General features: G+C 46.5%; 1 protein-coding gene across 7 annotated transcripts in view; it reads left to right on the top strand.

Moving 5' to 3' along the window:
* The window catches only part of LPIN1 (lipin 1), a 112,579-nt gene extending 99,083 nt beyond the window's left edge, over positions 1–13,496 (top strand). For 5 of the 7 annotated variants that reach the window (XM_033124705.1, XM_033124703.1, XM_033124707.1 and 2 more), the window contains 4 exons: positions 268–420; positions 5,205–5,319; positions 6,653–6,756; positions 9,734–13,496. In XM_033124705.1, the coding sequence (XP_032980596.1) occupies positions 268–420; positions 5,205–5,319; positions 6,653–6,756; positions 9,734–9,893 (532 nt within the window). In that variant the 3' untranslated portion in view covers positions 9,894–13,496. The remainder of the gene's footprint in view (positions 1–267; positions 421–5,204; positions 5,320–6,652; positions 6,757–9,733) is intronic. The other 2 variants (XM_033124709.1, XM_033124704.1) reach the window with 1 other exon arrangement.
* Positions 13,497–14,000: the final 504 nt, after the last annotated feature.

Here is a 14,000-nt window from a genome sequence, read left to right as displayed (position 1 = left end):
CCGGTTTGATGCGTCAAAGCTGTAGTTTCCCTAGTGGTGAAACAGGGGGAACATGACTAACATATTCGGAGGCTGAAGCCCAGTGAACTGCTTGGTAAATGACGAGGACACGCATTCACAATCGCATTTCCTGGAATGTGGCCTCTCACCTACGAGGGAACTTGCCCCAGTTCTGTTCTTCAGGAAGCAGACACAGATCAGGGTTTGGGAATGCACACGGGTCCCCTTTGGTGAGGCCGTTAAATGTGAACGCTTTGTCTCTTTCAGAAACGGATATAAGTTTCTCTACTGTTCAGCGCGTGCCATCGGGATGGCGGACATGACGAGGGGCTACCTGCACTGGGTCAACGAGCGGGGCACCGTGCTGCCGCAGGGGCCCCTGCTGCTGAGCCCCAGCAGTCTGTTCTCCGCCTTGCACAGGTAGGGCGCTCGGCCTGTCCCCGCTCGCCCCGGATCTGCGCCGGTCAGGCCCGCTCTCTTCCAACCTGGAGGTTTTGCAAGAAGCCTCTTAACTGGTCTTCCCCACGATGTCCCCGCTTCGTAGTGGGCACCGGAAAAAGTGTCGTAAAATGCGGGGCTGACCCTGTCCGCACCCGTCACGGGCTCGTTGTGGTTCTCCAGACAGTGTCCAGATCGGTCAGCTCCGCATCCCGTGACGTCACGACCTGCCCTGCCCTCCCATCCAGTGTCACTTCTCTCCAGTCTCTAGAACTCTGTTGTGTCGAACTCTCTCCAGAGTGATAGTCTCCCCTTTGAGGCTTAGCACGTGCCGCTTGCCTGGCTGGGTCTGAAAGAATCAACTTGCATTCCGTCCAATGGGGACCTAGGCTGGGTGAAGTAGCCCTTCTACCAGCCGCCCCCGCCCACCTGGCCTGGGACTCCCATGATACTCGTCTATTCTGGGAGTTCTGGTCACACTGTTGATTGTAAGGGGCCACTAACAGGCCACTAGCCAGTGTCCGATCACAGGCCCCCTTCATCCGCTTGGCTGCACTGAGGTGGCCAAGCCAGAGTCGGGCCTCCTGGAGTGGGGGAGGGGAGCCCCGCGCTTCCCTGCGGCTGTGAGGGGTGGGGCAGGTGGAGCCCAGGGCAGCCCCCCCCCCCCCCCCCCCCCCCCCCGTCGCTCTCAGAGCACAGTGCACTGTGTCACAACAGGACGGCGGTGCAGCCAGAGGCTGGTAAGTCTCCTGTAGTTGTGTCTTGAACATCCAATGAAAAGCTTTGTCGTGATTTTGCCTCAGCGGAGGACCAGATTAGCGGCTTGTTGCTGCCAGCCATGCAAATAGTGCAAACATCCAGATGGGCCCAAACACCATGCTGATTGCTCTTGAGTATTTTGCTTCAGCTCTAGAGCTACACTTTCCATCACAGCTTTGTTTTGTGTGAGTAGTGGTTTGTTTTTGTTTTCGTTTTCCTGTAGAAAAAGATCTCACATTGAAACGTACACATTCTGGGGAGAAAATTCAGGTTAAAACTATGGGTTAAAACAGATTAAAACATAGTGTATTTCAAGTCCTAAGAGCTGTGATGACTGTAGATCTCAAGAGAAATCCTACTATTTTAATGAGATGTCCCTGAGTTGTGTCTACAGTTTGCAACAAGCTTCTGAGTAGGATGTTTTACATACTATGGCTCTGCTAGGCAAAGTAAAAAGTTGACATTTTTACTGTCCCACCACTAAATATGATTGAAGGTGATCCTTTTCGGTTTTTCCTTATTTAAATATATTTGTCCAAGATCTGTTACTTTTTCCTTGTGAGGAATTATTTAAAAAAAGAAAGCTAAAGCTCTCGGGAGCCGGCGGTGCTCCTATGGCCATGGCACAGCCCGGTCCTTCCTAGCAGTGCATTCTAGCCAGCACCATTCTGCGTGCAGCTGTCCTGCAGATTTTCTAGAATTGATGGGTAAGTCTGCCGTGAGCACGGGTGACCTTCCCGAGCGAGAGACTTTAACTGGGTACAGCTCTGACTATACTGCCTGGGTTTAAATTGGAACAAACGAGAAGTGTGGTGGGTGGATGTGCGTGGAGCACAGGCGGCAGAAAGAAGCTCTCAGCATGGGGTACAGAGAGAGTTCTGTTGTGGGCCCCGCGGGGCCCCGCGTGCTGACGCTGTTGGCGACTAATTACTGGTGTGACAAGCAGGTGCTACCCCTTCCCGGGTCTGTTTCTTTAACTGCTAGATGACCCGGTTGGGTTAGAGGATCTCCATGGTTCTTTCAGGACTAAAGTACTGTGATTCTAGGAAATACGTCTGAAGAGGTTGAGAGAATCTACTATTTCACACACCTAATCTTTTGGTTCACGAGCTTCTCCTGTTGAGGTAGAAATTGGCTTTCAGTCGTGTGATTTTTCTTTAGTTACCTGCCCTGTGTGGTTGTGGTGACAGAGCTCTTCAGATCATTTTGACAAACACTCTATTAGTACAATGCACATTCCTAAGAAGTGTGGCTCCCCTCTCATGAGGAAGGGGTGTCACTGAGGAGAGATAGACAGACAGGGTTACACAGATTAACCTTTGTTAATTCTCATGACTCTGGGTGACTGGACGGATTTGAGCTTCCGGAGTTAGTTAGGCAGTAACTGTGAGTGTGTGTGTGTGTATGTGTGTGTGTGTGTGTGTGTGTGTGTGTGTGTGTGTGTAGAGAGAGAGAGAGAGAGAGCAAGAGCGAGAGCGAGAGAAAGAGAGATTGAAGCAGGAAGTTGATTTTATATGATTTCCCCCCAGTGGACTGAACTTTGAGACTTAAAAATCATACGATCGTTGCTAAGAAAGTCGATCTTAAATGTTCTCATCACAAGAAAAACAAGTGATAGCTGTGTGCGGTGATGGATGTAAGCTAGACTCACTGTGGTGATCATTTTGCAATATATACATTTAGCAAGTCATTGATGGTGTTTGCCTGAAACTAATGTTATATGTCAATTATGTCTCAGTAAAAAAAATCATACAGTCACTCGCACACTTATTAGAGTCCTGAGATAAAAATGTAAGGCCCTTGGTCTTAAAGAGGGCTCTGGAGTTCACAGAAGTCAGTGCAGAGCCAGGACAGGCCTTTGGGTCTTTCAACACTCAGTTTGGCGCTGTGTCGTCATCGTCACCATCACCGTCACCGTCACCGTCACCTTCACCATCACCATCACCATCACCTTCTAAATTACGTTCTGAGTGGGTACAGAGAATGTTTCTCAAACATGCAAGGTATAAAGGATAAGCAAACAGCGAGCACCCGCGTACCCATAACCCCGTTAGAGCTGAAGGACATGTCGTTACGTCTGAAGTCCCAGTCGCTCTCATCCCTGCCCCCTCGGGGTCATGGTAACCATTATCCCTGAATCTTGTGTTAATCATCCCTCGTTTTTCTCAATAGTTTTATCACATATGTTTGTAATCCTAACCAATATGTTTAATTGTGCACACTTGGGGACTTTATATAGACGATTCATATATTCTCCTGGAGCTTGCCCTTTTCACTCAATATTATGTTCCCAAGATTGCTGAGTGTCCCTGTTAACTCATTCGTTTTGACTTCTGTGTAGTGTCCTGACATACAAATCCTCCACAGTTCATTTGTCCTTTGTACTGTCAATGGGGACTTGAATCATTTCTAGTCTTTTGCTATTAAAAGCAGTGCTTCCTGTGTGTGTCCTCTGGAGACACATGTGATAGTTGCTCCAAGGTACACACTTAGGAGTGAAATTTCTAGGCCACGGAGCATACACGTATTCAGCTTTATTAGGTCATTCCAAGCTGTTTTCCAGAGAAGCTGAACCGCTTTGTGCCCCGACAGCGTGTGCAAGTGTTCCACTTGCTCTGCTTTCTTGCCAACATGTTGTCAGCCATTTACATTTTTGCTAGTCTGGTGGGTATGAAATGTCTCTCTTCATACGTTTGCTGGCCATTTGGGCTTCATCTGTGAAGTGCTTGCTCAGGTCTTTCCTCCATTTTCTTTTTGATTTGTAAGAGTGCATTATAGATTCTATATACGGAGCTTTTGTTAGGAGTGCTGCAAATGTCTTTCCCCAGTTTATGGCTTTTGATGAACATAAATTCTTGGTTTCGTGTAGTTGAACATATTATCACCACTGTGGTTTGTGCTTTGTGTGTGTGTGTGTGTGTGTGTGTGTGTGTGTGTGTGTGTGTATTAAAAAAGGCTTCCCTGGGGACGGCTGGATGGCTCAGTTGGTTAGAGTGCGGTGCTCATAACACCAAGGTGGCCAGTTCGATTCCCACATGGGCCAGTGAGCTGCACCCTCCACAACTAGATTGAAAACAACGACTTGACTTGGAGCTGATGAGTCCTGGAAAATCACACTGTTCCCAATATTCTCCAATAAAAAAAAGTCTTCTCTGATCTGTGGGCATAAAGATAGTCTCCTACCTTTTCTCTAAAGGTGTTGCTTTTCACAATGAGACCAATAATCCACTGGAATTGATTTTTGTACATAAAGTACAGGAGGGGGTCCGTTTCCTTTTTTTTCTTTCTCCTTATAGGGCTATTCAGTTGTTCCAACACCATTCACTGAAAAGACTGCCCTTTCCCCCTGCTTTGAATTATCACTGTGGTCATACATCAAGTGTCCGTAAATGTGTGCTTCTGCTTCTGGCCTTTGCTCTTCTGTGTAGCCATTAGAATCAAGTTCCATGAAAATATACAGACAAAAACCTGTTCAGAATTTGATTGAAATTACAATAGATCAAGTTAGGGAGAATTAGTATCTCCTTGTAATATCGAATCTTCCAGTTCAATTATACGGTAAGCTTCTTCATTTATTTAGGTCTTCTCTACTATATTTTAATGAAGTTTTTAAAAATTATTTAGAATTTTACACTGACGTTCATGAACAAGACTTTGCTTATATTTTTCTTCATGTTTTGATTTTGAGGTTATGCTAGCCTCATAAAACGAGCTTGGGGCTGTTCTCTCTTTTTCTATGCTCTAGAGTTCTTTCTTCTTTGGGTGGCTGGGGCACGTCTCAGGTGAAATCCCTTGACTTCAGCGTTTTCTTTGTGCGACGATTTGCAAGTACGATTCCCTTTCTGTTTAGAGCTCTTCGGGGACAGCTGAGCTGACTGATGTATATTTAACCCCTGAAGAGATGAGTGTTTTTAGTGTCATGGCATCTTCGACAGTTAAAAATAGTTTGAATCTAATGAAGCTTATCCTTTCATGCTGATCCATTATTTATTTGTTTGTTTTAACAGAGAAGTGATTGAAAAGAAGCCAGAAAAGTTTAAAGTACAGTGTTTGACAGACATCAAGAACCTGTTTTTTCCCAATACAGAACCTTTTTATGCTGCTTTTGGAAACCGACCGGCTGTAAGTAGTAGATGGGGGATCTGAGAGCTCTGGGAAGTCCTGTCTTTTTTGACAGCAGTCATCTGGAAGGCTGGCCTGGGGTTATGTGAAGCCAGACTCTTAATCCTACTAGAAAGAGCTGGTGAAGGGCCGTTTGCCTACGTCTAAAGGCAAGGAGATGGTAAATCGTTTCATGGACTCTAGCTTTCTTTGAAGGTTGGTTAGTGACTTTCAGTTTGAAGCATGAAATGTGGGCCTAGGAACGTCAAATTCTAAATTACTTGCTAAATTAGTAAAAAAACAAGAACACTAAATAGGATTATACCCTCCCTACCAGAAAGGATCCGCAAAGCCAATCCTTAGCACAGTGGTGAATTGAGTGTTGCAAGTTTTAAGAGTACAGTCGTACCCACTTATCCATAGTTTCGCTTTCTGTGGTTTCAGTTACCTCTGGTCAACCACAGTCTGGAAATATTAAATGGAAAATTCCAGAAATAAACAGTTCATACGTTTTAACTTGTGTGTGGTTCTGAGTAGTGTGATGAAATCTCACGAAGGCCCGCTCTGCCCCACCCAGGACCAGTCATCCCTTTGTCCGACGTCCTCACTGTGGACGCCACCCGCCTGTTAGGTTAGTCACTGAGTCGCCCTCTCGCTGGGTCATCAGGTCACTGTTGAGGTATCACAGGGCTTGCGTTCAAGTCACCCTTATTTTACTTAATAACGCCACATTCACGTAACTTTTATTACAGTATATTGTTATAATTGTTCTATTTTATTATTGCTTATTGTTATTAATCTCTCACTGTTTACAAATTTACAAATTAAACTTTATCATAGCTATGTATGTATAGGAACAAAAATAGCATATCTAGGGGTTTGATACTATCTGCAATTTCAGGCACCCACAGGGGCTCTTGGAACATATCCCCGGTGGATAAGGGCGGACCACTGTATTGTTTCATACGGTCAAAGAAACGCTTGGAGGTTGTGTGTGTACCGCCCCAATTTGCTGGAAAGTTCAGTGTTCTGGAGAATAGGGTTGGGTGCTAACTTCCCAGTAAGAAAATTTTCCTAATTCTTCCCAGTAAGAAACTATTAGGACTGCAGGGGGTGTGACGGGTGGTCCATTTTTTAATTCCATTCCTGAATAGATAAACAAACTGGGGCCCAGGAGGGAAAACTAATTTAATATTAATAGTTTCACATCCAGAGATAGACTTTCTCTACACTAGCTGGTTGATGAAAATTAGTTCTGGTTAATGAGAATTTTGTAATATCATATCAAATCCAAAATATCATGGATTTGCATTTACAACAAGCTCTTTTTTTCCTAACACCTTACCAAACACAGGACGTGTATTCGTACAAGCAAGTAGGAGTGTCTTTGAACAGAATATTCACTGTCAATCCCAAAGGAGAGCTCGTGCAGGAGCACGCAAAGACCAACATCTCCTCGTGAGTATCCCTGCATTCCATGTGATTACTGCGTTGTCACCACCGTGTCACCACCAGCTTAATCTCGAAATGCTCTTCTTCTGCTGTTTACAGTATAACTCTTGGTCCTCTGTTGCCTAAATTTTAATTTTCAATTCTTACAAGGAAAGTATATTTTAACTCCTTCTACTTTGTCCAAAATTTAGTTTTTGGACAATCTGGATTAAATCAGATCCGGTCTGGGTCAAACATTTAAACTAGTGGTTACATTCTGCTACAGAGTTGGAATTGAATGAATTTGAAAACTAGTAGTTTCGATTTGCCAAGTTAGGTTTGAAAGCCTAGAATGCGAATTAAAAATGTATCTAAATTGAAATATCATGTGAGGCTGTATTTAAAGATGAGGAACTGTACATCCCTTCACATCCTGGCCTGTAATAATAATCTCACCAGAAGCTGCTGTGTAATTGTAAGAATTCCTTCCATAGTTTTGGTTGCAGCCCAGTTTCCTGGAGGCAGTGGGTGACTGCTTGTAATGAGGTGTCCTAGTTGGCTGTAGAATCTCTTTTTGACCTTGATGTATCTCACTTTGGGTTCCTAACTTCTTAGAAGGGAGAGTGTTTCCTCATCCCATGTGTTGGGAGCTTTGCCCCCTGGGTGACATCAGGCAGACAGGCGTCCCCCTGCCTCGTCCATTACAGAGGCTGCCCCTCTTTTGGCCCGATCTGTGCAGACCCAGATACCAGCTTCTGGCCCCAGTGACCCCAGGGGGCCTGCTGGAGCCTCCGTCAGGTGGAAGAGTTGGAATGGGCGAGGCTGGGTCTCCTCCAGGTGTCTCCTGTGGCTTCAGGTAGATTAGAGATCTAGGTTCCCCAGAGCAGATTTTCACTTTGAAGGTGCTCCTGGTACGAGCTGGAGTCTAAGCCAGGTTAATCAGGGCAGCCCCAGAAGAGCAGCGGCAGGGGACCGACCTAGTAGTTTCTTCTTCCTCCAAGTGCTAAGTGGTCACCCCTGCCAATGTCACAGTTCCCGTCCACTGTCATTCCCCAGCCCAGCACATTCCCATGTGACAGGCTTTCCTCCATCTGGGGAAGAGCTGGTGGGTTTTTATTTAGGGTTCAAAAGAACTCTCAAGCGATGAGACACTGCCCGGAAACGACGAAGGTTTCTGCCAGGCAGCAGTCGAGTGAGTGGCAGGTCTTGTCGTAAGAGGCCTGGGAAGAGGGACTCCAGCATCTACGAGGGTTTGCCCAGGAGGTCGCTGAGCCTCTCCGATTCACAGACTCTGGAGTTAAAATGACACCTCGCCTGGGCCTTGGCCCAGGGTGTATCTCTGAGTGGGAGAAAACCTTCCATACTGTCTTACGGCTGGACTGGGAGAGGTGGCTATTCCTGTGAGAGAGTGACTCTCCTTCCCCAGGAAAGCACATGCTTTTGTCTGGCACTGAACCTGGTACGGCCATTTCCAAGGTTCTGCCCCTCAGAACCTGGGACACTGTTTCTGAGAATTCGTCTGAAATATCTTGAGAGGGTAGGCCCCCTTGCGGGGTGGGGTGCCCCTGCTCTCTTTCTTTGCATTTATGCCCCCAAAGGAGCCCTGTGCGGGGAAGGTGGCTCCAACAGAGCCACATGATGGAGCTCCCAGCGGGTTTGGGTCTCGTGCCACCACACCCTGGTGGCGAGCGCTGAGCTGCTCCCTGTGAGGACAGCCACCTCCCATAGCCACAAAACTCAGACAAGTAGGTCTTAAAGCCAGGAGGTATTTTAAACATTTGTTTCAATCCCCAGGAAAGACATAATTCTTGCTTGTTAAGAGATGGTTTTATTTTCCATTTTGTGCAAGCATGTTTCTTAAAAGCCCTTTGGAGGTCCTTTATTAAATACACACATACCTCCCTATTTCTAAGTTATTTTGTGCCTCAGAACATTCTAATTCCTGGAGTTTGTATATGCAGAAAGCCCCTTTGGGTTCTCAGCAAACTGGAACTGGAGAGGGACCCAGTGACTGAGGGAGGACTCGGGGGACATGCGGAGAGGCCTGGGCTTGTCACAGTTTCTGGTTGGAGGCGCCTGGAGGTCTGAAAATGCATATTCAGTTCAGCAACTTGCTTTTTGTAGAATAGGCCACAGAAACTAATATGCAACAACTTCTTGGGAATAAACAGAAAATAGAGGAACGGAGTTGCAGGGAGCATTGAGAAACACGGATCTGTTCCAGTCCATACTCTAGAAAGACGAAGGGCCTGAGGCCCAGAGAGGGTGAGACACTTGCCCCAGGTTCCACAGCAGTAAGGCAGGAGTGGATCCCAGGTCTCTTGAACCTCCTGCCAATGAGGCCTTTACTTCCTAAGGCCAATAATTAGCCAGGACTAATTTTTTCCTAATGTTAACAATGTACTGTTGAATACATTTATTGAGCGTCCAGTATGCTTTATTTCACTGTTGCATACATTATTTAACTTGACTCTCGTTATGTATACTTTGGCATAGTGTTTGCTTCCTTCCCTTTACAGCTGAGGATATTGTGGCTTAGAGAGATAAAGCCATTTGCCCAAGGTCACACAGTTAGTAAATGGCAGAGCCGAAGGTCAAATCCGTGTCTTCTTAACCCCAGGGCCCAGAGTCTTTTCATGGCACATGGAGCAGTCTCAGCTTGGTACCGCAGCTGCCCACATGTGAGCTCTGCAGCAGGTGGCTGTCCCTCTGCCATGCTGACTGACTTATTCCTGTCCCCCTTTGCTTCTGCTCTGCCCTTCTTCTCAGTCCTTCGTGCCAAGTTAGGTCCCACCTGCCTCGCCCTTGGAGCCTTCTCTGACTCCTGCTTGGTACCCTCTTTGATTTCCTATAAATTGGTGAGGAATTATTGTAGAACACCCTCTGTTGTGTTAACCCCTGAAGTCTGTTCCTCGGGGTCGTAGATGTCTCCTGACTTCCAGGCACAGCCCGGGGAGCGTGGCCGGTGTTCCTCAGGGCAGTGACGTTGTCCATTTCCTTCCAGGTATGTGAGACTCTGTGAAGTGGTTGACCACGTTTTCCCATTGCTGAAAAGAAGCCATTCTTCGGACTTCCCCTGCTCAGACACTTTCAGTAATTTCACCTTTTGGAGAGAGCCACTGCCACCTTTTGAAAACCAGGATGTTCGTTCTGCCTCAGCATGATGTGTTCCAAGCAACCTCCAGCTATCATACGAAGACCGGGCCCCCCATTAAAGGATAGGTTTTGGGGGCCGAGGAGCAGAGCTCAGGAGCCTGGTGTGCAGTCATTTGCTTACCAGCAGTGAGAGCTGAGATGCATTGTGTCCTTCCCCGCTGCCCCGGGGGCTGACATTTCTGAGTGACATATGAACGGTGTACTTTACAGGCCAGGAGTCGGATGCATTTATGTGTGGAGGGCATTCCTCAGTGTGGCATAAAGCCAGTGGCGACCCTGCGCTTCTGGCCTGCCCCAGCGTCACTGGCTCACGGCACTGTGGCCTGTGCAAGCGGGGCAGAGCTGGCTGCTACGGGGCCCGCTGATGACAGCAGCACCTGAGGAACACCAGATGTGCATGACTTTTGGTAGAGTAGGGGGCATGTTTCCACTATGGCAGTTCGTACCACCTGTTCAGTGCACGGTGAGGGGGCTGTGCGGGGTCACGTGACGTGAGTCTGGGGTCTCGGATGGGATTCCAAACCTGGGTTTTGGCCTCGTGGATGTTCCCTTGCAGTATGTGCCGACTGGTCTAATTTTTTAGGTGATAAGTTCTTTAATTCCTTTGGTTGAACATAACCTACGTAAATGGGATCTTCCCTCCTTGCCCCCCTTTTTTTTGTGGCTCAAGGCTGGAGTTTTTGATGCCTTAATGCATCTGTGGCAGAGATTTGGTTTCGAATGTGCTTTGTCTAGCTCTCTGTAACTTTGCAATGCCTTAAGTTGAGACTGTAGTAAATATTACTAAGACACTGTGCCAGCAGCCTTTTATCAGCAAGGTGGTGCTGAGAACGTGGGCTTGAACAGAGCTGATGCCAAATGGTAATTAGGGCTCTCAAAGGAAACTGGTTGGTTTTAAGGAAATAGTTTCAAGAAGTTAAATTATATTCTCTGTAGATATTATTATTTATTACTTTACTCTGGGTTACTGTTATAAGCATTTTAGCCATATTCTTTCTATTATAACTGTCACTAATACATTAAAAAGATATACGTTAGACTATCCAAAGAGCCTTATTCTATATATCTTACAACACTGACCTTCTTTTGAGATTTATGAGTGACACTCTTTATTTTCCTTAGCTTTCTCCACCCAAGGGGGAGTGCAAGTAATAATTTGAGGGACACTTTTTTAAGCCGGTAGAAGATGATTCTCTTACTTGTTTATTAAATTGGCTTGTGGAGAGAACAATTCGAAAAGTGAAAGAATTATTTTGGTAAAAGATTTTTGCTTTACTTTTTGAAATATTATTTTTCTAAAGAGCATTTTGCTCCAATGATTGAAATGCTTTCCTATTTAAATGGCCTTGTTAGAGTCAAGGGAGGCAAAAAACAATGGAACAGTTGAACGAAATTCTACTCTTTCTGTGAAAGAAGACGCAGAGGTGTTGTCTCCGTTTAGTTGGTGGGCTGTTAGCAGTGGATGCCTTTTCTGAACGGTCCGTGTGCCCCACAGAGAATGGCAGACATACGTGTGTAGTCGATCGCACATTTGCATGGAAATGTAAACACGCATGTGCAGTTTCCCTTTTGGAGGCACTAAAAATAAGGAAAAATAGTCCTGCCTTCACCACTCTGGGCTTATTCATTAGTGAGCTTTAGAGGCTGCATTGATTCTTTCTGTCACGGGGGTGTTTGGGGGGTGAATTTGAACTGTTGGGAAGTAAGTAGGTTTGCGGAGGCTGACAGAGTGTCTTCTCACGCTGGGAGGAGTTTGGCTGCGAGTGGCTCATGAATCCCTCCTGCCCTTGCCCTCGGCAGGACAAGCGGCTGTAGTCCTCGCTCCATGCAGCTGTGAGAGCAGTCCCCCTAAGCTTCCACAGCACTGCACGCTGAGCCAGAGCACGCCTGCCTTCCAGAAAGTCAGACTCACATCCGTGTCAAGTTCAGAGTGGGACCCCCAGAGAGGCTGTAACATTCACACCTGCCTGTGGCTTTGGAAAACGAGATGTGGCCACGGGCAGCACTCACACATATGTGGGTTGGTTTATCTGTGTTTACACAACTATAACCAACAACTCATGGTCACGTGCTGGAGCCCTGTCCTTGGATCACACGTTTCCAGGCTGTGCTAAGGAAACGAGTCACTTCCTAGTGACGGGTCATCAAATGTTCACCACATTGTGATGGAGAAAAATATATGTACCTGGTACTTTAGAGAAATGATTGCATCTCCAAAGAGAATTTCCGTTTTCAATTTTAGGTTTGCAGCACTACTTTAAATATATTTTTATTTATAGCACTTGGTCTGTATGTGTATATGCTGGTGCAATGATAAAAATCACTGTACTACTTCATTGTGTTGTGCTGGCTGCAAAGCTAGAAAATATTGTAATAAACGAGATCGATGAAAGACTTCTCTGAAAATGACGCGTGTGAATTTTAAATGGTTTTTGGTAAGTGATTAAGTTGCTGATTTTCTAGTGTGTGATATCAAACAGATTATTTTATTCTCAAAAAAACCAAAAAAAGTTAAGGCTATGAACTGTTTGGAATACGTGGAATAAAAGAGCCAGTCTTTTCTGATGCCTTTGGTAAAATACCCGCCTTCCGTGTGCACTTGGGAGGGAAGGAGGGTACAGACGAAAAGGAGAGGGCTACACCCCAGGTGCATCCCACCTGAGGGGATTGACTTGGGAACGGGGTGGTTTCACTTACACGTTGTACATGGAGTGCTTCCAGGGCCTGGCCCGAAATCAGTGCTTCCCACGTGTCTATTACATAAGCGGGTTCTGCTCTGTGTACTTTTATGAGATGGTTAATCACCTGTGGCCATGAGAGACGACACAGGCGAGGCTCAGGAAAACCAAGTTTCTTATACTCACAGGTCCGAGGAACGGGAGGCAGGCCACGCCATGCCAGGCAGGGCCGCGTCGGGAAGCACCAGGGTGATCAGGAGGCAGAAGACAGGAGTGAGGGGACAGCCGAGGCTTTATTGGGGTTCGTGCAGGAAAGGCAGGGCCGGGCAGGGTGAGCAGTTTGGGATTGGCTAGGCTGACGAATTCCAGGGGCCTCTAAGCGATCGGGCTGGTGTCTGCTGCCTGGCCCTGGTCCTGGGGTGATGAAGGCAGGAGAATGTTGCCTGCTGGGGTGCACAGGCCAGAAAGGGGGTCATGCATATCCCAGGCATGCTCCAGTCGGGCCCTTTGCTACCTCTTAAGAAAAGGCTAGCCACTCTCTCGTCAGCAAGAAAGGCTTTTTTAAGATGTAAGTCCCTAGAGTAACATACAGAAAATAAAAGTACAAACAGTTCAGTTTCCTTGCCTCACATTCGGTGTCCTCAGTTTCTGGACTCTTCCTTCTCTGTGGTATATTGATTCATTTTTCATTTTGAACAAACCCATCAAAACCCTTGACTGCTTCGCCCAGATCACTTAAAAACTGTCATAATTCCTATTGATTTTGTGCATTATCGACATGCCTGAGACGTCCTATTGATTTACCTGCTTCAGCCTAAGTGTTTTTGGAATAATTGTAAGAGCCTTGGCCCCTAAATGCTTAAAAGATGGCCACACAGGATACCAGGCTGAGCTCCCCGTGAAGCCCAGACCCAAACAGTTCACCTCCGGGCCTCTGGAGAATTCATGCTTGTGTATTCTGAAAACAAAACGAACCCTCTCGTTTGGTTGAATATCAGATTTATTCCAACTCCATTTCAGATTGTAAACTTATCTGTAAAATAAAAATTAGCATAAGCTGTCGTATTGGATCTGGTGATCCCCAACTGCTCCCACTTCCCCCCTTTCTCCCACGGGTACCTCTAAGCTGTGCTGTTCTCATCCCATTGAGCAGGGCAGGGAGGGTGGGTGGGCCTCCCATCTCTAGCCTAAACGAAGAGAAGGTGGTTGAAATGCTATTAGGATCTCCTTGCTTCTGACCCCTTGCCAGCTGCTGCTGCTGCTGCTGCTGCAATCGAAGGTGGTAAAATGACATTACTACTGCAAGAAGGCTTGGTGCCTGAAGGAATCTAGAATAGGACCAGACAGAAGTTCTGAAAGTCAGCAGGCCTCAAATGGCCACCTGGGGGCACAATCCTTTTTGGTTTGGAGGCACAGCTCTTAAAGACATTGTCTGGG

The sequence above is a fragment of the Rhinolophus ferrumequinum genome, chromosome 13 (assembly GCF_004115265.2).
Source record: "Rhinolophus ferrumequinum isolate MPI-CBG mRhiFer1 chromosome 13, mRhiFer1_v1.p, whole genome shotgun sequence".
In the NCBI taxonomy this organism is placed as follows: Eukaryota; Metazoa; Chordata; class Mammalia; order Chiroptera; family Rhinolophidae; genus Rhinolophus; species Rhinolophus ferrumequinum.
Note: the sequence above shows the minus strand (reverse complement) of the source record. Positions and strands in the feature narration are given on the sequence as shown.